Source organism: Lepisosteus oculatus, chromosome 11 (assembly GCF_040954835.1).
Source record: "Lepisosteus oculatus isolate fLepOcu1 chromosome 11, fLepOcu1.hap2, whole genome shotgun sequence".
Classification (NCBI taxonomy): Eukaryota; Metazoa; Chordata; class Actinopteri; order Semionotiformes; family Lepisosteidae; genus Lepisosteus; species Lepisosteus oculatus.
In genome coordinates, this window is record NC_090706.1 from 6,009,397 (window position 1) to 6,036,680 (window position 27,284).

General features: G+C 39.8%; 1 protein-coding gene across 4 annotated transcripts in view; it reads left to right on the forward strand.

Annotated features, from left to right (window-relative positions):
- ptprub (protein tyrosine phosphatase receptor type Ub) overlaps positions 1–27,284 on the forward strand; it is a 216,417-nt gene that overhangs the window by 145,765 nt on the left and 43,368 nt on the right. For all 4 annotated transcript variants that reach the window (XM_015348716.2, XM_006631389.3, XM_015348717.2 and 1 more), the window contains exons 8-12: positions 8,897–9,211; positions 13,140–13,249; positions 16,848–17,049; positions 21,909–22,011; positions 22,526–22,799. In XM_015348716.2, the coding sequence (XP_015204202.1) occupies positions 8,897–9,211; positions 13,140–13,249; positions 16,848–17,049; positions 21,909–22,011; positions 22,526–22,799 (1,004 nt within the window). The remainder of the gene's footprint in view (positions 1–8,896; positions 9,212–13,139; positions 13,250–16,847; positions 17,050–21,908; positions 22,012–22,525; positions 22,800–27,284) is intronic.

Sequence of the window (27,284 nt, forward strand, 5' to 3'; positions counted from 1 at the left end):
AAGTACACCCAATTGTTTAGATAAAGCTTTTTTCGAATGAATGCAATTAGTGATGCTGCAGTATATACAGTACCACACCGATGAGCAACAGGCATCATTTATAATAATACCTTGGTTAGTTTAAACATGGGTCGAGGAGTATTAACAGATTACAGTTTTAAAGGTTTAACATATGACCTGATATGCGAGTGAGTTATTGACTGAATGGTAAAGATGCATGTGCAGGAAATAATATTCTACACAAAAGTGCAGCCATAAAGTACTTCCAATTATCACTATCATAATGTTTGGTTATGAATAGAGTATAGAGTGAATACAGACATGCTCATAGTAAAAGCATAGTCCTGATGAAGCATTGGACATTATGGTAAAACACTCATGACCAAACCATGGAAGAACTGCACAAATATAGTGCAATGTTCAACTTTTATAAATGTTGTTTTCCTTAAGCCAAATGAAGAATTTGCTGCAACATATGCCAAGGCTTCTTGTTTCCAGCATCTCCCTTATTCAGTATCACACCCCCATTCCCAGTTCTGATTGCCTTCATCATCCATTCTGTCTGCGCCGCTACTTCTGGTGCGTCACTGTTTTCACTTGCCACAGCTCTGCTCCTTGGATCTCTCGGCTGTCACATGTCAGACGTTTCCTCTCTGTCGCAGTCTGCAGCCAGGAATCATTCATCAGTGCCTTACAATGTGCCCACAGCCACTGGATAGGAAGAGGAGTGAAACTTTTTTTCCACTGCACAGTCGTTGTATAATGGGAATTTCCACAGGATATCATCTCATCACTCATTACTAGACGAGTTTTGTGTGGATAACAGGCATGACATCAGTCAGTGACGCATATCATCTGATAGTATTCATTATTCCACCTTTTTAATAATTCTACACAGTTAATCTTCCCTTGAAATACTGATGTACCACAAGATACCAATAACTGGTGTGTGGCAGCAGATACATTTCTAAACATGATTTCTTTATGGAAATATTTGAATGTGAGCAGAAAAGATATACCCATATATCACATTGTTTCTGATTTGTCATATCTTGCAATTGCTCACTCAAAGGTTTTGCAAAATGTTATCCTTTCAAGCGATGAAGTGCTGCACCTCTTAAGAATGAAAACCGTCACGGGAGTAAAGAACATCATTTTCATTTCCCGATATACAGCTCTCGCTTTTAATAAAAATTATTTTCTGTACTGTATGCTCTGTGCATGTTAATTTTTCTGTACCTTCAGGGATGACATTTTACCATGAAAATAGCTTTTATTTATTTTTTTTCGAGGAGGGGTAGCACCCACAAGTCTCCCCCAGCAAATTATAACCTACAGTATGAGCTTCACCACGGAGGCTATTAGGCGCTCTGGTTCTACCATTAGTCAATTTCTATCTGAAGCTCACAAAGCATGGTGGCCTTTGCTTCACAACATGGCGGTGCAGTCAGGCTGCAGTGAGTCTAAGTGTCACCTGTCCCCTGCCTGGCACAGTAGCATTGGAGACTGCTTTCTGGGGACATGAGGTGTGTCCCCCATGATTGTACGGGTCCTGTAGCACACCGGCAGGTTAATTATCTATTGCCCGTTCCATGATGGTAGACTTAACAGGGAAAATGTAGTATGGGAATTTTAAGTGTCCATAGGAACTTAGTCCTTATTTAAATGGATGTGTATAGTAGTGATACAGAGAGTTTATCATTTTTTTCAGGCATATGCACTCTAGCATACATCTTGGATAGGCTGCAAGTAATAAACTAACAGGAAATCAGAGGAAAAATACTTTGCCCCTTTCAACATGCCTTACAGTAGCTGTTTTGTACAGCACAAATTGCAGATTGTTTGCGAATTGAATAGAGAGAGAAATCCATTAGAGTGCAGACAAAATGTGTTCTTTAAAATTTTCATTTTGTAAAGCCACAGTTCAGACTTCACTCTTTGACAAGACTCACACTGAGTGATATTTATCTTGCAAAGTGCTCAGAGGCATTCTGTCTATTTCCTGGCTATGGATAAATGTGAGGCCAGATTGATTGATTATAAGGTGGCAGCTATATGAATTCTAAAGCTGCATTGATGAAATTGGAACTTCTGATTGGTCCAAAGGCTGGACTGAAAACAGTGAAGTTAAAGTAATGAGTGATAATGGGCAAAATTTCAAGTCTGAATCTAAAATAAATTATGCCAAAATGTAGGATTATAGGAAAAGCCCTTAAATACTGTCTTAAATTCAAATTGCTTTTAACATTTGCTTCAAATGTGCACGATTGGGGAAAGTCATACGGAAAAAAAAAACATATGGCAAGCTCCCAGGTTCTTATTTTCCAGATTGTCAAATATTTTATTTTTTGAGAAGCCTTTTAGCTAATAACGCAATAGGTGCTTCTGCTGGTATCCAGTTTGCCTGGCTGCTGTCTCTTGGGGCCTGTGCAGTTGGTTTTCTGGGGAGCTCGTGTTTTCACTATATATCTTGATACTACAAAAGCTTGCCAGGGACTTAATTATCCTGTGTGCTCTTTAACCACACTGCCCTTGTATCTGAATGAAGGCGTGCTCACTGGACCTTAAATCACCAATGATCTGCTTCTACATCTCCAGCTCTTTATTGCTAAAACCCTCCACAGACCAGTACTTCATCATTGTTAAAAAGCTCCTTTGCTTCTATGTGTGTGTTGAGGTGGGGGGGGGGGGGGGGGGGGGGTTTGACATGTCTCATCAAATGCACCAAGAAAGCAGGCCGGACACAGCTAACAGATTGGCACTTTCAAACACGCCATGCTTCTCAGTGGTTGAGTATCCCACTGCCTCAGCCATACTGGCTGAGAAAAAGAAATTCTCCATTTGTTTTTGTGACATAACTTAAAATTTACATGTTCTCTCAGACTCCATTATTTTTGGTGTGATCACAGGTCTTTGGCTGGGAGTGTCCCAGTCACATTTATATTTTTAAAAGGCTGAACAGCTGCAATTTCTTTTTGGTACCCAGTCAGTTTGGAATCGACAGTTCATAGCTTACTGACATAACCTCTCTCCCACACAGAGTTGCTGTGAGAGACACTCCTTTGTACTTTTCTACCTGTCGGACCCATTCATCTTTGATGAGATGTGATCTTTGTTGCACACACTTGAACCAGGGACTAAAGTGCTCCTCCGCACTGAAACCTCATAGACAGGTGTATGTTAGCTGTTCGGTTTTGGTACAAGCCTATTATGTTGTGGTGATCCCATTTACTTATGCAGTGTGGCAAAGACAGACCCACATACAGATTTATTGTACGAAAGGGAATGCTAGTCATACCATTGAGACAGATGAGAGGCCAAAGAGACAGAATAGGTACAGTATCGCATACATACATGGCAAAGCAAGGAGAGAATAAGACCTCCCCCCATTATATAGGGTAGGAAGGAGAAGTAGCCAGCTTTGCAAGGGAAAAGGCCAGGGGTATTTGAGCGGATCCACTCCGGGGGTGGGTGGAATGCTACAATATCAAATTTGCTATAAAAGTACAAACAATAGTTTTTCATTATCTAACAAAGAAAAAACAACTGTAAAAATGTTATGAGCTTTACTTTCCCTGGTATTCCTATTAACTGAATACCAGTTATCTTTCTTGATAACTAAACCGTTCTTAGCCATCTAGCATCAATTCCAAAAAAATATAAAGGAAGGAATTATAACAAGAAGATTAAGATAAAATTGAATTTAAATGTAATGCTTTACTCTCAACTCTTTCCTGCTGTGATGTCTTCATAAAATCTTTTCGTGCTTCAAAGATGTATACCGTTGTCATCTTAATTGCTGCTAAAACAATCTTGACTATATAATAATTTCAGCTCGATGAAAGTACTAAAAATGCTGAATTCTCTGCATTCCAGCAATGTCACCTACCCTTAGGTAGCCTTTCTTCTCGGTGTGCATTGAGGTGTGCTTTGCTAAAAAAAAAAAGCTGCAAGACTACCACTTGTCTCCACTGGTGCAATCTGATGTAAATTAGCCAGCTCAAGCAAGTGTGTTTTTTTCATATTAGATTTAAGCTATGCAATCACACTGGCACTCCTCATATTAACTGAAATTGAATTCCATTGATGGGGTGCTGTAATAACCACAGTAAAATATAATTTAATGTCATTAAAGCACTCCTTTGTATGCATTTATAACATGGATTCTCAGAGGATCACAATGGATGGATCCTGGAGTGCTGCTGGAACACAGTATTCCTCAGCTTCACTGCTGGCTGTGACCCATCCAGACTAAGCCCAGCCATGGAGTGTGACAGACAGGCTCAGGAAAGCAAAGCACTTGTAAGCTTGATTTGCTTCACACAGTGGAGTGATATGGTACCAAAAGAGAGCACATTACTCATTAGTATGTTGGTTGGAGACAAGACCGGGCAGGTGTGCTTGATGAAGCATCATTTTAATTATCTATGTGATTCTGTGCTGCAATTAGCAGAGCTTGAAGTTCTTTAAGCAAATCAACACCGAGGCCAGCCTACACTAACAGCAACAGACAGACTGCAGGAGGTCTGTTTTCAGTGTGTGTGTGTGCCAGGGTTGTTCTGGTGTTACTGTTCAGTCTGTCTTTATGTAGCTATAAGTTTAATGCTGGGGCGGTGCAGTAGCTCTGTGGCTAAGGATCTGCACCTGTGGCTGGAAGGTTGCCGTTTCCGTATCCTGCGGCCGGTAGAGGAATCCTACTCTGTTGGACCCCTGAGCAAGGCCCTTAACCCCAACTGCTCCAGGGGTGCTGTATAAATGGCTGACCCTGCGCTCTGACCCTGTCTCCCTGTCTGTGTGTCTTTGTCTCATGGAGAGCAAGTTGTGGTATGTGAAAAGAAGAAATTGTATATGGGCAATAAAGAGTTCTTATCTTAATATTTAGCATAGTGTATATATTTCAATAAGCATTTATGTAGTCAGGCTTTGTGGAGGTGGAGTCAAAGCCTCCACTGCTTGACCCGCTCGATTCAGCGATTGTGTATCCCTTGGACCTAATAAATGTGCCAAGTAACCTGCATCTTTCTCTTAAGGAATTAGTGAACATCTGTTTTCCGAATCCTGAGGACATCAAAGTCTTCTATATTTTCCTAATGGGATACCAATGTACCATGAAACAAACAAGGAATTCAGCCTTGTCCCGAGACAATACCTATTGCATGTGATAAAAAAGCGTTGTTCACAAGTAGTGTTCTGCCATAGCGGGGGACAAGGCACTGTTTCTCTCTTCTAGATGCTGGCACCAGTAAGTGGCACATGGCTGCAGCTAAGCAGAGCACAACAGCATGAAATGCAATTACCCACTGGTCCAATATGCTACGATTGGAATGTTCACAGGCACATTCATGTATCAATATTAGCAAATGTAATAAAGTGGAAACTATCCATTAGAGCACACATCTGCCCTGGTGTGTTTGCATATGGGATTCAAAGTCCTGCCACATTATTCATACGGGAATCCAGCAGAAAGGATTGCTGTTCTGTGGGCTGACGAATGTCCTGGCAGGGAGAACCTGGATGAGGCCCCTGAAATCAAAATAAAGCCGAGGCAGCTTCTGTGGGCAACACGATGAGCAGAGCACAGCATGGGGAAGGTCAGGCTAGGTCTGAGCTTTTGTTTCTAAAATTCCCTGAAAGCATTAAAAATAAAATCAAAGACACAATCCTGGAAAAAAAATGGTTTAAAAACCATTTAAAATGATATGTAAATATTGGTGTTTCCATTGCACATAGAACAGGCCCAGCATAATGTCATGGGTAAGTCTCTGGACTCACAACTGAACTGAACTTTCCACTGTTCTCTAGTCTGCCTAACAGCACGAGCTCTGGCCCACGAAGCTGCAGTGTCTCAGATCTGGAAATGACCTACCCTATACTGCATAAGAATGTCTTTACATACTCTGCTTTCAACGCTTTTTAAATTATATGGATTCAGAAATACTGCATAACATTTTTATTGGTAGGAAACATTTCCACTTTGACCAATTTTCTCTATCAGTGCTAAGAAAACAGAAGAAAAGTAAACAGCTAAGGGCTATGGTGTTCATGTGTAGTTGTAAATGTGTGTGCTTATGACTGTGTTCGTAAAGATGTGCATGCATTTCTGTATAGGATTCTGAGAATTGTCATGCCTAGTCACAAGCTGATTCAATGACTGCAGCATTAAACAAGAAATATTTTCTGTCTGAAAAGAATTGCTGGAAATGCGAAATGCTCTGAATTTCCCCTGTGTGCTAGCCACTTGTTCTGCTGAAAATTGGTTTGCTTTCATGGAAATGGTGTTGTGTTAGTTGCCGTCTCACAGGAACCGTCTTCCTAGATCTCTCTCCAGTGGGGAGATACTATAGCGTTTTCTCTGTAAACTCACAACATGCAGCCCAAGAGGCTGTGATGGAACTCCTGTTGCCCTTTATGAAAAAGGTCCACTGTAATGTCAGCACTGTCCTTAAATTTGCCAGTCCAGCAACAGCTTTGCATAGTTAAGCACAATTCGTCATGACCTGCTGTCCATCAGAATCAATTTACATGTGCCCTGTGGTGCCATCATCTTTATGATAGGTGGCAGCCATCCTCTGCCAGTGAACCTTCTCACACAACATAGTGGACAACTCTGAAGAACAGAAGAAAATATTAGATTGAGATTAGGAAATTAGAAGAATTCACTTTGATATCAGCATTATCCTGTTCAATTCCTATCTTGTCAGATCTCTGTAGCTAAGCAGGCCTTGGCCTGGTTAGTATGGTGGTAGGAGATCTTTTACCTTTAAAAATCAAGTTGTTGCTTTGAGTGTTGGTGGCCCTATTCTTTCTGAACCAGAACATCTAGACAAGTGCCTCAGTATGATTACTATGGACACAGTACTATACTGTAGGAGCTGCAGTCCAAGGTTCTGGCAACTTAGTCATTAAAGTTCCCAAGCATTGTCCCGAACAAGGATGTTAGCCATAGTGTCCTGGCTATGCTCCACTTTGGGCAGAATACTCTGACCTCTCTACATGCCACTCTTAATTCAAATGGTGAACTAGTTTCTAAATTATTATCTGCTGTGTGGTAGATGGGCTGCACATCACCCAGGTGAGTGCTACACTTCAGTAGTAGATAAATTGAGGATCCTCCTATGTATGAAGTACTCTGGGATCCTTTAGGAGAAAGAGCGTTATATAAATGTAGTTATTATATTTATTTGACCTGTATGGGATGATCCCATGAGCACAAATAAGAGAACACTGAGATCTTTAAAGATCCCAAAAAAGAGCACCTCCAGAAAGCCAGTGCAGCCTTTCACAATACAAAGTCATTGCTTTAATAATGACATCTAATAATGGAACAACGGAACATCTAAATGTTAATACATAAAGTAGAGTAATGCTTTACAGAAACACATTGCTTCTACATTAGATGCGCATGCATGCTTTTTCAGTGTTCTTCATAGGTCTCTTTAACATATCATTTGCTACAACAGAGGTAAAAATAAATGGTTTTACATCAGTGGAGAGTATCACCTGTTTGTCAGTTTTCCCACCCTTGTTTTTCTTGGTTATGAGCTTCCATGGACCGTGGAGAATGTGCAGGGGCATACCTTCTACTCATGAGCTGGAAAGGGTTAGCCAACTATGGCTGTAACAGTTGAGGTTTTCTAAAAATATCTGACTTGTCATAATAACCCTGCAATAATAGCAATGGCTGGAGTTGAATGCCCTTGGACTTTAGATTGGATTTTTTATCTCCCTCTGCCCTCTGGGCAGAGGAATAACTGGCCAGTCAATTTGCTCAGTGACACAGATGCTGAGAAGGGGGGGACATGTGTGACTGGAATGGGATTCTGACAAGGTGATGGATCGTGGGATTCCGTGACCTGTGGCCTGCTGGACTATTCAAATTGGTAGTGTTGCCCATGCAGGCTGTGCCATTGCAGTGGGCTTCTTGGTGTGAAGGCAGTCAGGGCAGTGAAATGTTGAGATACTGTGAGAACTCAGGCTGTGCCAATCTTCCCCTGCACCCAGTATTTGAGGTCAGTGCTTGTGGCCTCTCTGTTGTTCCCCTAACTTAGAAACAGAGCAACAGATTTCTCAGCTTGTCTTGACAAGAGAAGCCATACTGTAAATCGTCTCCTCCATTGCCGAGAGAGTTGGGTAATGACAAGGAACAAAAATTAATGATGATTGTGATGCTGCTGCCTTGTTTCAACTGTACTACAACTGAAAAGTCCTGGAAGTCCTGACATTTCAGAAACTATGTATATCACGGGTGAATGTGGTAAAAATGGTACTTTATATCCCCTAGACACAGTTATAAACATATGCATCTGCACTTGACATCCTAAATGGATTAATTATTTAGATACATTTTGATGACCATTTCCTAGGTGCTCCTACTGTAGGCAAGTAAACTTAGAGAGGTACGCTGACCAATAGGGTTTGTGTGGGGCCCAGCGTCAGCTCCTGCAAACAAGTTGAGGCTAATTCCACTCTGAAAATGAAGAAAGTAGGAGTACAACTCCCAGTGTTTGGACTATGGAGACTTTTTTAGGTATGGAAAGAAGAGAGGGGAGGGCAGGAAGAAGGGAGAGAGAGGTAGAACAGGGGAGGGAAAGAGGCCTACAGTGAGCAAGATAGTTGAGCAACAGGTGGGAAGAGGCCAGTATCGAATTTGCTTCTGTAAACATTCTCTTTAAAAGGCCATATCTGAAAACAAAAGATATAAATGTTGGCCATGACTCCTTTCCATGTGTCTTTTATCAGTAGGATTTAAAATGTAAGACTGCTGGCTGATCTTGAACAGCCTGGAATAGGGAGTGCAGGCTTTATGGATACGTGGCATGTTTTTGGATGAACAGCTATATCGTCACTCTTCCTGATGGGGGTTAGCTCACAGCCCTGGGTGTGTTTCTCTTCCCAGAGCCCATGCGGGCCCTGCGTGCCCTCACGGCGACGGAGATCCAGTCGCGGCAGCTGTCTCTCCAGTGGGAACCGCTGGGCTACAACCTGACGCGCTGCCACACCTACTCGGTGTCCCTGTGTTACCGCTACGCCGGGGGCAGCGGCGCTGGGCACAACACCACCGTGAGAGAGTGCCTGGCGGTGGAGCACAACGCCTCCCGCTTCGTCCTCAGAGATCTGCCTCCCTACCGCACCGTCCACGTCCGCCTGGCCCTCTCCAACCCCGAGGGCAAGAAGGAGAGCCGGGAGGTGGCCTTCCAGACGGAGGAAGATAGTGAGTGTCTCCTTCCTGCATGAGAAACGCAAGAGAATCCATTTGAAATCAGAAGAAAATGAAAATGAAAGATTTTAACATGAAAAAAGTATAGAATGCAAAAGTCCATCTTAGATTTAGAGATAATTTAAGTAGTAAACAGCATTCCCCAATAACAAAATAATTCTCAAATAAGTCTCTCATTTAATTACATACAGTAATATTGTCTGTTGCGTGTGTATTTCGGAGTCTTTCCAAAGTGCATTTTGGAATTTATGTATAGGGAAAACATTAGCATTTATGAGAACACACCATATTATTTTTAAATGGTGAATAAAATGTTATTGAATTGCATCAGTATTGCTTTCAAAAGCCAGAAAATAAACAATCTAACAGCCATGTGTATTGATGCCCACATGCAATACAGGATGATATATCGTGTAATAAAAATACACTGCAATTAAATAAACTGAAGGACAAATTAATCCACCTAATACCTAGCTTTTGACTTAAAGGCATTCGTGACACAAAACAGCAAGTGTTGCTTAATTGCAACACATTGTTCAAAGGCCTTGGACAATGCAAAAGAAAAACTCTTGCTTTAGAACACAAGTAAAACTGAAATGAATGCTTCTAGTTGTCAGTTAATTTTCTCTCTCATCTCTCATCAAGGTTCATGGCAAGCGAGGGCTCTGCTATCAAATTTGATATAAAAACTAGAAATCAAAAACAAAACTACCGTATCTGCTATGAAAGTGCCATGATTCTTGATGCATGGTGTTTTGGTAGCTTTAAGCATAAAAAAAAAACAAAATTCTGCAGTTAAAAAGAATTAAAATATTGCAGTTTTTTCAAATGAGTTGTTTTTTAGTTTTCCCATGGATTGTCTAGTGCCCTTGTTATTGCTAATGTTTTCAAGTCCACAGAAGTCCTCTTTAATTCCTTTCCTGTGCAGCTGTGTCCGATACCAATCCAGCCATCATTTCAGGTACAAGGAAACGTTCAGCCCTCTCCCCATCAAGCAGCTCTCAAGCCCACCTACAACTTCAAGACAAAACACCTCATTAGTACAGCAATAGGCCTTTGGCAAAAAAAAACACTCAAATAGACAGCTTCTCCAGCAGGACTGAACTTTTCATTAGAGCAAAGCCTTACAGCAGGCAGAGGCACAGTGAGACAAGACAGTCACCTCCACTGTGAAGAACACCCTTATCATGATAGGAGCTCTGTTGCATCATCTTGACAATCTACCTTTCTTCTCAGAGGTGGCCTTATCAAAGATCTGAACAGCGGTCTGTAATTCAGTGTGAAAACTTTGGTTAATGATTACTCATCTTTAGGACATACACCTGTGGACTCCTTTGATTGGTGCTAGAAAAATAAAACGTTTCCCCAGTAGGTATTAGTCAGTAAGCTAGTTTGCAAGGAGGGGCTTATTGCTTGAAAAGAGACATGAGACTGGAAAGAAGACGATGATAATTAAAGCAGCTGGAGGTTGTCAATGTTAACCCTCAGTCACCTTCCTGGAATATTTATAAAACATACATATTTAAAAAGATACGGGACAGTTCTTTAAAACATGTCTGTTGGGGTAGTTGTGGTTTCTGGTTCAATAAGGAAAAAAATGAACCAAAAACAAGATTGTGAAGCTTTAAACAAAAGAAGCCCAGCTTGTGCTTGATTAGACAGCCAAAGTCTATACACGTCATGCAACTGGAGTACGTCCTATCTCCAAATCACTCATCCAGTCAGCTATTTCCTGTTCTGGTCCCTTCTGTTGCTGGTGCCATCAGCAACACATCCACACCGACAAACATCCCTGACCAGCTGACTGATCAATTGACTTGGCAGACAATAACCCCAGCGGAGCAGGTGACAGATAATCACATACAGTAGGACTGCATGTGCTTGGACAGACGTCAAAACAGCAGCCAAAATCAAAAGCCATGGGCTTTCACATGGTATAGAAATTTCAGTGATAAAGATGGCTAGTATGCACTTGTGCAAAATGCAAAGCAATTACAATACAAATACAATCACTTTTTCAAAAATATTTTTCTAGTTGTAGATTCCTGTTGTTCACTCACATATTTTTTATCAAAATATTTTTTTAAAGATGTGTACTGTATGTAGTGCAATTAAAGTAACAGTATTTAAAGATAACCTTTTTTCTTTGCTCCCTGTCTTGCTTTTTTCATCTTTTATTTTTCTGTTAAGGCCATTTCCCTTCTTTCTGACACCTTGCTTCACTCTAGACAATGTGACCTGTCTTGCTTGTGTAGATTTAAAGTCTAGAGCAAGTAAATAGACTCTCTGCCCTGGGGCCATGGCACAGTGTTATCAAAACAGCTTATCCAATGTGCAGCAGTAACTGGCCTTATGGCAGTGATAGACCTGACCCCTCCTATTCTTTCTCTGTATTCTGTGGTCTCTCTCCTTTCTTCCTTCCCTCTCTTTATCTCTTCTCCCTTGTAACAAAAGAGTGAATATTCTCCATATACTGTACCAGCATGGGCAACTCTCCCTGGTCAGTATGAAATCATGATGATTGTCAGTTTTCAGGACAAAATCTGTAGGACACTATTCTTTACCATTAGGGTGTTCTTAACTGGATGATGAAGTCTGCAAAGAGCCACATTGTTACATTCTTTAACACTATAGTTACATTTTAATATTTAATACCTTTTTTAAATGCCTCATGCGAAACAATGGATGTATAGGAATGCTTATATCTGAACTTGGACAAGATAACAGGAAGTCATGCTGGTTCTTTAATGAGCATAGCTTTGTTTCACTGTTGTTAGACTTGGAATCAGCCTAAGTACTCTATATATATCTTATCAAATTGCATCATTGTTCAGGAATCCCCTGCATACTGTTGATCTGAACTGCATTGTATGATCATATGTATCCTGTTTAAGCTTCCTGGCACTGGCTATACATGCATTTCAGAATAACATTTAAAATACAGCTGCTCATATGTAAGGGCTTGAATGTTTTGATGCCTGTCTATATCTGTAAACTGTTGTCTCTAAACTTGCTGGTCCTTTGTTCTTTTTGGATTCTAACCTCCTTTTATTTCCCCAAACACGGCTCTAAATCCTAGGAAACAGTGCCTTCTGTTCTGCTTATCTAAGGCTAAAAAATAATCCCTCAGACTATATTAGATTTTAGTATTAAATGTAAATGGATGGCATGGTGGTGCAGTGGTTAGCATTGGTGTCTCACAGCGCTCGGGCCCCAGGGTCAATTCCTGGGGTGCTATTTTTGTGGAGTTTGTATCTTCCCGTGTTCATGTAGGTTTTCTCTGGGTGCACTGGTTTCCTCCCACATTCCAAAGACACACTGGCAGGTTAACTGGTTTGTGGAAAAATTGCCCCTGGTTTGAGTGTGTGCGTGTTTGTGTCTGCGTGCGCCCGGTGATGGACTGGCGTCCTGTCCTGGGTGTATCCTGCCTTTGCTCCCCTTGCTTGCCGGAACAGACTACGGCTCTCACGTGACCCTGTATTGGATAAAGAGGTCAGAAGATAGAAAAATGAATAGAATATAAATATTTCTTCAAGCTTACTTGATATTCTGGCTTACAGTACATGTTAAATTAATTTTATTCAACTTGCTTAAAATTAATTTAATCAAATGACGTGTATACCAGAGAAAACCCATGTGTGTATTCGAGGGGTTTTAATGTTTTTGCTTTTTTCTAATATAAAGTGCTTTAAATCAATGTCCCAAAATAGACTAGATATAATGAGGATGATTATTTTTAATGTTTTACATCAGTCCCATACAGAAGAACATGAGGAATAAATCTGTGAAACGGTGTTTAGTGTTTCTCAGTAGTCTCTCACAGAACAGCAAAGTGGTCCCTGTAAGGGAATGACGTGAAATTACATTTTGTTCATGTTATACAGTATATTTTAAACCATTTGATTTCCCCCCCATTTTTCAGTTCCTGGTGGCATTGCATCAGAGTCACTTACGTTCACCCCTCTGGAAGACATGATATTCCTGAAGTGGGAGGAACCAGTGGAGCCTAATGGGTTGATCACACAGTATGAGGTAACTGTTCAGTTCCAAGATATCTAAAGAAGATGGGGGTTCCTTTTCCATCTCGGTTATGAAAGTCAAAATGCACCTCACCCTCACACTTTCCTTTTCTATCATTTGTAAAGCTTTTTAGTAATATCAAAATTTTACATATAGTTTATGAACATACAACTAAAGCATTCCATGCACTCAAGCATACTAAAGTGTCAAGAGGTTGTGTCTTTATGACAGAAATATATATAGTAGTTCTGCTGTTTCACCTACTGTATTGATTACACAGTTCATGGAATAAACATCTGTAACCTCGCTTTCTCCTGATATCTGTAGCATTGTATTAAACAGAAATATGACCCACTGTTCATCATCTCTATTAGGGCTGCTGGATTTAACATGATCTCATAGAGGATTAGCCCTTTCATATCCTTTAGACATAAAGCCCCTGTTTGAACATTCCTGTCATTTATCTCTGATCATTTTTAGATTTTGCACTTCCGGCCTCAGCAAATGTGCAATACCTTTGTTAGGTTCTAAAAGTCTCTGCAACTTTGGTCTATTTAACTGGGATCTGGAATTATCCCTGCCCTTTTCTGACAATGTTTTCTCAGAGGTGTAGTTAAAGGGGATTAAAAGATTTCAGTGTTTAAGGAAATCTTCAGAAAAAAACTTTCTAATGCAGATACTGCTTTAATTTCATATTAGAGAACTACAGTATCATCACGTGAGGACTGAGTAATACTCAATGTACTCAGTTTAATATGCAGTGGATTGTAAGAGTCCTGAATACACAGCTGGACAGAATGATTGTAGGTGAGAAAATAACTCCGTTAGGACCTAATGTGGTATCTGTTGATTTTGATAAGACTGTGCTCCTGTCACTTGCCTCCAGTTGGTATCCACCAATGATTTTTATAGCAGCAGGTGTTGATTGGCCCTTTCTATGGGTAAAAGAAAAATCTTTAGAAACCAACAGTCCTGCATTACTTTTGTTGAGCAGCTAGCCTGGAAGTTGCACTTTCTGCCACACTGTCTTGCACGCTAAATAAATCAATAAATCAAACATGACCTTTCAACTTAAACACAAATGGTCAATCTAAGCTCACAGGCTCCAGCAATTAAACCAGATATTGGTGCCCTTTGACCTCAATAGATCTAGTTGAAATGAAAAAAGGTCTAACAAAGATCATTAATGCTATTTGTATCCAACCATACAGAGCAATTGGCCAGAGCCTATCTCTGATGTAGTAGGAACTATGATTGAAGGGATAGTAGCAGGCATAGTGGTGAGAAAATAATTGGAAACTCTTAGATCACTTAAGGGAATTTAATCCAGGCTTTGGAGACTTTATGATTGCACTTCTGAAGGGTTATTCTTTTTGAAGTCATGATGTCCCTGGACTGACAGTCACTGTGAGTGATGGTTGGAACCTCCCTCTGAAGGGAAGCTAGGCAGTGCCTCCAGCCTCCAGTGCTGGAAGGCAGCTGGGGAGGGCTCATTAGTGGCAAACACTGGTTTGTAATTGCATAAGCGATCAGCAAAGAGGAAACATTAACGAGTGTTCAGCAGGAGAATATTTCACTCTGTTCATTAATAATCCCTGTCTGGGAGATCTGAAGTGTGAATTGGCCAGAAATGAACTACTCTTTATGTGACATAGTCTTTGACGGAGTTTTGATTGATCGGTTGGACGGTCTATTGTCTTGACTTGGTTTTGCATATAATATGTTTTAGGAAAGGGAGACATGGTGGTGCAGGGGTTAGCATCACTGCCTTGCAGTGCTGGGGACCTGAGTTTCAATTTCTACATCTGTGTGTAGATTGTACGTTCTCCCCGTGTTTATGTGGGTTTCCCTTGGATGCCGTGGTTTCCTTCCAAATTCCAAACACATGCTGGTAGGTCAATTGGCTACTGGGAAAACTGGCCCTGGTGTGCATGCGTGTGTGTTTGTGACTTTGTGTCTTTGTGTGCCCTGCGATGGGCTGGAGTCCCATCCAGGGTGTATCCGGCCTTGGCCCCACTGCTTGCTGGGATAGGCTCTGGCTCCTCCATGACTCTGTGTTGGATAAAGCAGTTAGAAAATGGATGGATGGTGGTCTGTGTGATGTAATTTCTAACATCAACATAAAGAACTAAAAGCCTGTGAGTTTACCGTAAACCGCTATAAATTTTAAAGGGAAAATCATTTTTATTTGATGTTCATGGAAAACTGGCACATTTTTGTTCTCCTTTTAAGGTGCACGCTTTCAATTTATTTCTGCTGTCTTTAAAGTAACAAGGCTGTGTTGGTAAGATCTGGGATTTTGCTGCTTGAATGTTGACATGGAGATGAGAGTTGATTTAAGGAAGATCAGACTTTCAGTGCACCTGAAAAAGCCTTACTGTAGAAACAACGGTTTATTAAAGTGGGCTCACTTCAATCTGTAGCCCTTAGTCTGTGTGTGTTCACCTCGGTTACTAATGCCATCAAGACACAGCTGGTTGAAGATCTGGTACTCATGTCTGGTGAGATTTCTGGGTGGAAGTCAGATAAAGAAACGTTCTTGCCTGAAGCTCTGTTCTCAAATGTGATCAGCCATGTGAAAACTGCCTTATTTCTGCTCTCTTTGCAATGCACAAATATGTATTAAAAAGTCAAAGTCTTTTTAATTATTGAGTCGATAACATAATACATATAAAAATAAAAAGTACCACTTGCATTCATTTTAAGAGTTGCTTTAAGAGTTGAAAATAAATAGTATACTGTACATGCAGTGAAATTGCTCAAGCTAGGTTTAATACGAAAACAGACTGGACTAAAAAGCCATTTTCAAGGATTATTAGACTGTAATGTTTCTGTGGTTCAGCAAATTAAGTTGAAACATTTTGTATACTGTTATATCAGCCAGCGTATATGTACTGTAAAACCACTTTAATAAGCTACAAAATCATTTGAGTCCACTATGCATTTTTATTGAAAGCTACATATTTTCCATATTTTGCCATTTCCAACCACCCTGCAGCAGCACTAACACACTTAAAATAAAAAAAAAAATGCAATTCAAAATGTAGAGATCAAAAAAAGGAACGGTCATTTACTGCTCCTTCTACATTACAGGTACTTTCTGTGGTCTCGCCGTTGCACACTGCTGTTACTGTTCATCATCCCACATTTTGCCAAAGGTTCAAGGTGATGCTGCACCACACCTTGGAATTGAAGGCACTCTAAAGAAAGAAACAATGTACTCAAACATTCAGGCTGTGTTAAAGTAGCACACAGAATTGCCATGTTTGTAAGCGGGTCCCTTGGCTGTACCAGTAGTCAAGCAATCATTCCTGCCATTAGTTCATTTTTTCATTAAATGCCCAAGTAGACTGTGGTACTGTAGAGTAGTGGGAATTAGGAAGGTTTAATAATAATAATAATAATACTGTAGTTTGCAATCGGACACCTATTCGGATTTATATTATTTGAAAACCAAACTTTCAAGTTTTTATAAGTTTTCAATATCAGTAGTGTTTAACCCCTTTACTGCAAGGCAGCAAAGGAATTTGAATTGTATACTAACTTCACTACTCCCACCTCCTGTTTGCGCTGCTGGTAATGGATTCTCCTTCTTGACTTTGGCTTGCAGATCAGCTACCAGAGCATTGAGTCTTCAGACCCCGGCATCAATGTTCCAGGACCCCGGCGTACTGTCTCCAAGCTGCGCAATGAGACCTACCACATGTTCTCCAACCTGCACCCAGGCACCACCTACCTGATCTCTGTGAGGGCCCGGACTGGCAAGGGGTTCGGGCAAACAGCCCTGACAGAGATCACCACCAACATCTCGGGTATGGTGCTGCTCGAATATGTGTCGCTGCAGTGAGAATGGGGGTTTTCATTCTTTATGCTCATTTTACTATGGCTGCAATGAAGGACTGCATTGATCAATAGTTAAATTAGTGATGACTCCTTTATGGATCTCAAATAAAGTACCATGTGTACCAGCAAAAAATGCAGTTTTCAGTCACTTTCAGTGCTTGGGCCTCATAAGCATGATGTTGAATTGTCACCTGGCTTGTGATGATGTTAAAAGTGCTCTGTATTTGCTGCTTCAAAATTAAAATAAAATTAAAAATTGGCCTTAAAAACTATGCTTAGCTACAACCATTAGGTATAATTTTGTTGATAAATCTGCTGGGCACTACTTTTGTTGTAAGGATCGGAGAGGGGCCCAATCTTCCAACATTAACTGCTGTATAATTATTCCACTGTAACTTGTCTAAGGAACTAATTGGTACATGGGAGGATGGAAATGTTGAATAGTATATAATTACTCATCATTACTGTGGGTGAAGAGAAAAGTCTAAATTAACTATTAAATACATGACATCTAGTTCACAGGTTTGCTACCAAAATAACACTATAACATTGTGATAAGAACACACGATGCAGGGTTAAAATGGAATTTCTTTTTTCAATAACATACTTATTGCCAAAGAAAACGTTTTCTTTCTCAAATCTGCTTCTAATCTAATAATGTGAAAACTCACATCTTAAAAATTTTACACCCATGTGTGATTATGACTAAAGAAAACCTTCATTAACAAACTTGTCATTTTGACAGTTTTTAAAAGAACTCACAGAAATAAATTAAAGACACCAGATGAATGATTTATTTGCCAGTATTTCATTGACTCAGTTACCCTCTTGTGTCCAGAAAGATCCTGTCAAAACCTCCACTCCAAAGGCTTTTGATCTTATATCATATGTAAAATGCCTGCATGCAGAGGCAAAATGTTTCACATTCAGTAACAGGCAAAGGTGATTTCCTCTCTGTAAAGTAAAAGGAAGAAAAACAAAAATGCCTTTTCCTCTTTCTTTGAGCTGTTCAGCGTGGATTTAACCTCTACTTCTTCCTTTGCAGCTTGCATGCTGACACAGCTCCCACTCATGTTATTTTATTTATTTGAAGCTGGGAAATGTACCAGTTTTTTGTGTGGGCAAACCTCTTAAAACAGTGAAGGATAAATGTGAGCTCCTTATATTTTGAAACACTTGAGTTTAGCTTATTGAGCTGAATGTAGAGCTCTCCATTTACAAAACTGATTACAAAGTGCTTTTAAATTTTTCTTTATTTCCTCCAAGGTATTTTCAGGGATATATTCATACTATTAGTTTATTTTCAGACAATTTAAAGCATCTGTCTGAGACCTCTAGGTTATGAGAAAATCAGCAGTCCCCCTGTGTGTGAGAGAGACAGTCAATGTCAGACTATACCTAACCATCTTATCTCAGGGGCGTGTGACGGATTTTGTGCTTTTCTCTGAGAAACACATTCAAAGAAAAACTAATTTGATGCTTGCCTTTTTTTCTGAATGGTTATTCTTTGGGCTAACATTTTGAAATTAGAAAATCACTCTGTATTGAAGTTTCTGACACCTCTGACCCCCTCATGACAATTTTTTTATTAAAAATCTAGAAAATGTTTTGGGCTTTTGAGAAAAAAACAACAAGGATTGACTTTGCTAAATGAGATTCAGGTAGCAGCTGATAAATTTCAGTCGATGCTCTCCTTATTCAGCTTTACGGGCTGCTGAGTTCATTACTGACTAAATAGGGAGAACTTCGATGGGTACAGAGTATAATAAGAGCTTCTGTATGTTAGTTTTCTCTCACAATGGCTTGATTTGGTCCCTTGAATACTCTGCTTTGTGAATTTGGGAATGAAAAAAATCAATATGTATCTTGACTGCTAATGGGTACAGTCTCTTTGCTAATATTTCTGAAATTTGTGGAGCTGTGCCGTGGTTCATCATTATTTGCTTTGTCTGTGACATTTTCTGTTTCTGACAGGCAAAGTGCTTGTTGCAAAGCTTATAATTAGATCCTTGAAAGTTAACTTGTCCTTCCTAAGCAGTAGACCCTGAGGTTGTTTATTATTGTGAGGTAACCTGTACCACATGATATTCTTCTCATTAAAGGACTAGCAAGGCCCTACCCTTCTTATCTGTTGAGTTCACTCAAGAGTAGCTTCATCAGGGTCTTGTTGGTGTTAGGTTGTGAGAAATGAAACATAATGCCTTCTAAACAGCATAATGATGTATGACCTCTAGGTGTGTAAATATGCTGAGCATCCAAATAAACATATTGCTCTGTGCCAGCATGTTTTAAAAACAAAAGGCCTATGGATTTTAACTATTGATTAAATGTTTTAAATGTTAAGCCTGGGGAAATACAGAAAGAAAAACATGGACTGGAACCAAAACGTCCAGCAACACCTTCACACCATCAGTATGGTTTATACAATGACATGTCATAGGTTGACAAGAGTGAAACCATGTCTACTTTAGTGATAGATAATGGGTTTGTGCAGACCTCACTGAGTTTGGCACAGACATGCGGAATGATGTACTGATTTTTGTGTAAAACAAGGACAATATCTCATTTGCTCTGACAACCTGGAGAGTACTCATTAATACAGCAGAACATTTACTGTAGCAATCGGAATGAAGCAACTTGCTCAAGGGTACAACAGCAGAGTGCTATTTGGGATTTGAACCCAGGACCCTCACATCCAAAGATCTAACCTTTACTCCAAACAGTTTGAGGGTAGCTGTGCTAATTAAATTATTTTCAGAAATGTCAATTGGTTTTAAGCCTCAAGTCTTTTTGCAGCTGTGAGCATGTTAATAAAATGAACATACAAACAAATAGAATGTTTGTTTAGAAAACAGTTTCATAACTGACAGCTCACATGGCTGGAACAACCAAAGCATTTCTTCTTTGTTTTATACTGTAAAAAAATATTGATAGTGCGATGTGGCAGTGGTTTAGAAGAATACTTAGAATGATTAAGGTCATGTTCTGAAGAACATCAAAACAGTCACTTCTACAGAGAGAGACACACTTATTGTGTCTGTACTTGATTTCAGAAATAAAAAATCTAGCACTGAATAAGATTCACAAATATGATGAGACAGAAAAAAAGAAAGTTGAATTGATTTTGTTACAAGGCTTTTATTTTATTTTTGCAATAATATGAAGAACAAATATATTTTTTCTGGGTTTAATTTGATTTTGTTTGTCCACCTTCCGGAATCTTAACTAAAAAAGGAAAGAAGCCAGTGAGTCAAAATTAGAATCTTATTTTTATTTGGCAAATTTTTTGTGAAAACAGTTCTATTGGCAGATACCAAATCTTTGTTTTCTCAACAGTAAAGGTATATTAAACAGATTCAACAAGAGCTCTTTACTGCAATGGAATTAATTAGACCATACTCCTTAACTATACGATTAAATTGCCTTTAATTTAACTAACCTTTATTTCACCAGGAGGTGCCTCATGTTTTCCAACAGAGATAGCTAGCACCCAGCACTTTGCAAAGCTTTAAACAATTACACATACACATAACCCCACCTACTGTAGGAGCCACAGAGCAGAATACGAATGTGCTGGAGATGTGTGGGAGAACTGTGGGAGTTTGGCAGTGAGATGGGGAAAATGAAAGAAGCATCTTCTTTGCTTCCTTTTTAATGGAAATGTATGGTTCTCTGAGTGTTGAGTCTCAGGGTTATTGCAACCCCTTGTTAATATAAACCTTTCCTGCTGGCATGACTCCTAGGAGCTCTTTTTAATATCCTAATCATTGATTCCCATATAATTGTTTGCTTTTCGCATCTCTCACTAATTGACTACAAATATTAAACAAAGATGAGAGCATGGCAGTTATTGCTCACTGGGGTTTCTCTATAGTGCTGTGTCTTTCTGCTCAGATCCCTTTTAAATAAGATCCTCAGTGCTTGTTTGGGTAACATTTTCTTGATGTTTGCCTTTACTCGTTTTAATTGTATTTTGCCTCCTGAGCAACTAGGACCTTTGGCCTGGCCTTACTTTGCTGTGCTTCAGAGAAGCCTGAACAAATCTTCATGTAGTCCTTAAAAATTAAAGGAGTAATATTAATTGCCAGTTTTTCATGGTGCTTTATTTTTAAACATATGTTTAATTCTGGTATTTGCATTCAGCGAGATCTGTGTTGTTGGTTTTGTTCGTAATGGTAACAAATATTAAGGCTTCTTAAAGCTAAATGAGTTGGTGGCAAGAGAAATATATTAGTCTTGTATCTCCCTTGGTGCTCTCAGTTTAATTAACTAGTGCGCAGGTTATTTGCTTCCCCAATGCACTTCCTGATAATGAGCTTCACAGCAGCATGCCCTTTCTGAAAAGCATTACTTCATGTAGACAAGAACGGTTTCAGATGCAGCAATGCAACAGCACAAAATGCATCTAATAAGATAAAAGGAGGCAAGATGTGAAACAACAGGAAATTACAGTCAGTAGAAACTTTGCATTGCAGTTTGGTTTCACGCTGCTGCTTGTCACTTTTAATCTGGCAGAGAGCCTGTTGCTCAAACTGAAGTTTCAAAGTGAGTGGCATTGAAATCTTTGCAGCTTTATGGCAAAATGGGATTTCCATTCACGTGGTGTGTGTGTGGAGCCCCCTGCATTCATCCCACAGTGTATTCCATATATATCTGCATCAGCTGGCAGAACTACAGGCTGCATCATTCTCCTAGGAACTGTACTTTTACAATCTGAATACGTTTAGTGCAGAACATCTTGTACGCTTTTTGAAAACTGCTAACTTTTTTTTTTCTCTCTTTGTCTCCATGTCTCCATCTCCTCTGTCTCGCTGACTGACACCTGCAGCCCCTATGTTTGACTATGGAGATATGCCCCCTCCTCTGGGAGAGTCTGAGAGTACCATCACAGTCCTTCTTAGGCCAGCACAGGGCCGGGGAGCCCCGGTGAGGTAAGTCTGCACAGGCAAGCAGAGAAAGGATGGCACAGGATTTAAGAGACTTGGTGCACAGGACACTCTTCCTCCAAAGGACTTGAATAGACTCTGCCTGTGTTTTGTGAGAAACAAGCTCTTTGTGTAATTCTAAAACATTACAGTTCTTATTATAATATTTAATTATTCAATGAAGTTGTTGGAAAATATTACAGTGCCTTAAAGATGTACCTTTATGATTTATGGATATGTTGTAACTTCTTACTTCTGTAAGCAGCACTATAATGTAAAGTATTACCATTTTTATTAGCTGTGTTTTTAAGGGCTTGGCATTTGGTGTTTAAGGTAAACTTTGATTTTTGAAAAGAACATCATCATCATACATGAGCTACAAGTTCTGTGGATTACTGCAATTTTTTGCTGCTGAGAGCAATGAACATTGTACAAGTAAAATGAGTGTATTTACACTTGTGTGTTCTGTCATGGAAGCTGTACTGGACATGTCCTTCTCCCACTCTTTCCCCTGTTTTAGTACCTACCAGGTGGTAGTGGAGGAGGACAGGCCAAAGAAGGTGAAGAGGGATCTGGGCAACGTGGAGTGTTTCCCCATTCCCACCACCCACAGCGAGGCCCAGGCCAGAGGCACACTGCACTACTACACTGCTGAGCTGCCACCCAGCAGCCTGCCCACAGCTACACCCTTCACTGTGGGAGACAACCAGACCTACAGAGGCTACTGGAACAGCCCGCTTGACCCCAGGAAGAACTACCTCATCTACTTCCAGGCCATGAGCAACTTCAGAGGGGTGAGTTTAGAGTGTGCATTTTTGGGTTGCTGTCTTGGAAATGGACCACTGGTGGGCAGAGCGACTACATAGTAAGAAAGGGTTCAGCTATCTTTAGGTGTTTTAATGTCTTGGTTTTAGACTAGTCTATCAATGTTAAAGACCTTCTGTATTTTTTCTAGTTTAATCTAGTTGCTGAGACTAGTCCAACACTTGAGATTTCTCAGCTTTTAAGAAGATAATTGCATAAAAAACCTGCTGTACTCCAGCTGTTTTGGGCTACAGCCAATCACCCCGTTTCCTGTGAAAAGCAGTGTGCAAGACTGTCTACCACTGCTCCTGAACTCCAATAACCCTCTCTCTAATGTACTGGATACAGAAGATGTTTTTACACAAGCCATTATTAGTGGTTGTAAGCGAATGCCAAGTGATTATCTTGGATTGTTCACACGATCAAGACTGGAGAAATGGTCCTCCCATTCATCCCAGAATTCCTCAGACTAGTAATTTCTGAAACAAGTTTAGCCAAGGAATTAGGACCATTCTTACTTAATTTAGAAATTAAGTAAACACAAAATGATTTAAACGAACAATCTTCTTTACGTCAGGTGATTTGTGTTGTTTTCTTATTGAAATAATTTCAGGGCTGCTACTCCTGATGCTGTTTATTCCAAGCAATGAGAGTAATAATTGGTGTGAATGTGAAGTTAAACACGTGTAGGTAATTAGAAAGCAGAACCTGTCTCCCTGCCATGCACCTACAGGTGTATCAGGGTACGATTTCTCAGGGTTTGTGGCTGTAAGCTGTTTGTTTTGGAGCTACTCCTCCCATGAAGTCCTGAGAGTGACGGCTCTGCTTCATCTCAGACAGGAACTCTTCACGCCCACTCACTATCAACCGATCCACATTCCTGACCTCTTGCACTTCATTAGCAAGGAACTGCTCTGATGTTAATGTCAACGGTTGAAAACAATTAGTGCTTATTTGCTGTGGATTAAATTAGGATGCACAGCTTCACTAAAAATATAATAATGGTTTAAAGTGAATCTGGGAATACACAGAGAGCTCTGGCCTATAACAAGCAGAGGTAGGTTATGTTTACATGGAGATGTATTATAAGTACTGTTAATATCATTACGTCTCTACAAGACAGGAAGGTGTAGAATTTAGGGTCGTCACCTGCATGCTTAGTTTTGGAATGCTTTGATTCCATACTGCACATGTCTCTAAAAAAGTACAGCAAGCCTAATTGATATAATAAGTTAATTACTGAGAGGCATAAAGATATTTATTCATTTCACATAAAAATATATGTACTATTTAATACTTTATCTTTGTAAAAAACAATTCTGTAATCAGTTTGTGGAAATATTCAGTTGACATATTCCCACAGTTTGCACAGAGCACCCCAGTTAAACCAATATCCTAAGTATCTAATATAATTATATTATAATCTAATGTTGCTGGGTGTACAGTAGATCACTGAAAGGAAGCTGAAGACTTGGCATCATTAGATGAAATTATTCAATGAGTTAACATTAGTTGTTTTCAGGGACGTGTGATGAATTTAAAACTTGCTTAAAACTTGCAAGTTTTAAGCAACTTGAAAATGCAGCGAAACACTAGTCGCCGGGCAGTTGTTGAACATTAACACACCTGTTACTTAGTACTCAATATCACAGGAATTATCATATTTTATCAGCTTTCGAATGCTTACAGCATGCATACTCCGTACATGTAACATAATGTACAGTACCTCCTGTATCAGTGGAAAAACAGTTATGTTGCTATTTGTATTGAAATAACTGCAGAATTATGCTGGAGGCCCTGCATGTCACACTTCATCACAGGAGAAGAAGAAAAAGTAGCTAGCTGTACAAATATCTGGCTTCCACTTTCACACTCATTGCTCCCAGATACATGTTCCCCTGCAGAGCCCATGTGGATGTAGCTAATTTTTTCTCACCGCTGGGAATTTCAGAGCTCTTTAGAACAAAGCCCCACTTAAATTGAGTCACCGATTCAGTGTTATAACATTAAGGATGTGCTTCTGCTTAAGACATCCGATTTCTACTTGAATACCTAACATGACTGCAGGAGGGTGAAAGCACACACCCCCTTCCCCCAGAAAGCGATCTGTCGTCATTATTACTTATTTTGCCAAGATAATTTGTGTTTGTACATGGATAATAGGATAGAGAGGAGGCCATTTGGCCCCATACTCAACATCTGGTTGTCAGCAACATTTTGATCCAAGAACAACTTCAGGCTCCTGACTGAGCGATCCCATCAAATCAGCATGCACAGCATGGCGCGGTAGTTTGGTTCAAATGCTTGCTTACACACATGGCACTTCTGAAGACAAATGGGCCTCACAACTAAATCAGTCTTATCGTGGTATCTGCTCTGTTGATCTCATCCAAAAGATAAATGGGGTACAAAATGTTGCTTGATTGGGGTTATAGAAGTGATACGGGGTACTAATGAAGATTTTCACTACATTGTGTAAGAGGTGAAGTATTGCATCTAAGCATTTCATTTTGTAAGAAGCTTATTCAAATTAATGATTTTTTGTGTAAATGTCCTTGTGCCCTTGGTTCAGTAAAATGAGATTTGATTTCGTGTAGCAGGTTTGGTGTGTATCTGGAATCAGCAGTTTCATTGCAGGCATATCAAACACTGATAGACAAAATGTGGTCATCACAGCTGAAACATGAAGCACCCCAAGATCAGGTTCCCTGTAAATCCCCGCAGCTGAATAACTTAAGTGGGATGAATTGCTCCAGCCTTGTGATCATTTTCATCTTGAAACCCTCCTGTAAGCATTGTTTTTTTGAATCAGTTGGATATTTACAGGTAGCCTTCAAAACATGCTTAAGAATAACTATTTTGGTAATAATTCCAATTAATTAGCAAAAGACAGTCTTAACATGTTGTGGAGTCTCTTTGGATTTACCCGGTAATTGCTTTGATAGAAATATCAAAGCCACAGCTTGAAAAGAGAAAGGCTTTTACTGCTACTCCAAATACTTGAGATCTTTCATTAGTTCTTTACAACACATGCAGTGTAAATATTATGACTACAAAGAAGATGCTCTTTTTGTTCTTGCAATAGTATGGTTTTCAGATGCTGTACTTTTCATATATTATATTACTATTATATCCTGCCTGAATATACTGTAAGTGTGAATTTTCTCAGTTTTCAGTGATAGCTGCATGAGAGCCTGCCACCTCTTCATAGAAATCAGTTGACAGCTTGCAATATGGATTGTCTGGCCAAAGACAAACCGTATGAACAGCAGCACCCACCTGTTACAATTGTGTGACGTCAAAATGAAAAATTAAGAAAATTTTTCATTCTGTGTAGGGATGCAACAAGTCACAGCGTAGTCCGCTGAAAGTTTGAAATGAGTTTAGTTGTGACTCAAATGTCCATTTCCGGCAACACTGTGAGGAGATGCACACACACAGGGTGTATTTCCCACAGTGTCCTTAATTACAACTGTGTTACAGACAGTTTTAATGTCCTAGTCCAGCCATTTTATTGCCACAAATGGGTATTTAAGAGTGACCATTCCCCTTAAAGCCTAGTGATGATGTTATACCATCGTATGGTATGATATTTTGATGTCCCAGCTATTTCTGAGATGTCACATGCAATGGCAGGTGTCTATTAAAAATTTCTTTAAGCCCGGTCAGGCACAATGACCCCATGCCAGAGTCACATTTCTGCACTCTGTGACTGATAAATACCTACCTTAGCTCTTAAACATTTTAATTGCCACTGCAGGGTTATTTGGCTTTTGGGTAAACATTCGCAAGTGTTTTTAAAATATAAAATATTTCTAGGATGCTGGGTAAGTAATATTAAATCAACAAATTGGGGGGAAAAAAGATTTTAGCTGTGCATAAGATTTGAATAATTAAACTACACAGAAAGCTCACAACATAAAAACCTTCTTTTCCTTAATCAATTATTATACACCCTGCACTTCAATCATCTCTAAAAACTTCTCTCCATCTACAGTATGTGATGCTGTAAACCAGTTCTGATGCAAACCTGTGCTGAATTTACATCCACACGCAAGTGTCTTGGCCCTGTGCACTGGCGATCCTTTCCTGTTGTGCTATTTCAGAACAGAAACAAGAGAGCTGTAGTGCCCTGTCACTATATAACAGAATTTCTCAACAGTTAGTCTGCCTTTTAATTTGCTTCTGCAGACTCTAGGTAATATGTCCTGATGCACAGTCATATAGAGTTGCCTCAGAACACACCTAAGGGAGGCCCACGCTTAGCAAATTGTGTTGTCCTCGTTATTTTGAGTTCTGCTGGCTCACTCATGCAGGTTCATATTATTACTTTCTCAGGATACGTCCCTGGCTGTGTGCAGCCGAGAGTATGAACATGAATGTGTCCTTTTTATCCATTGGCATTGATGGTCTCATTTTGAAAAAAAGGAACCAAGCTAAAATGTATTGAAAGCAGGAGGATTTTGAAATTTCAG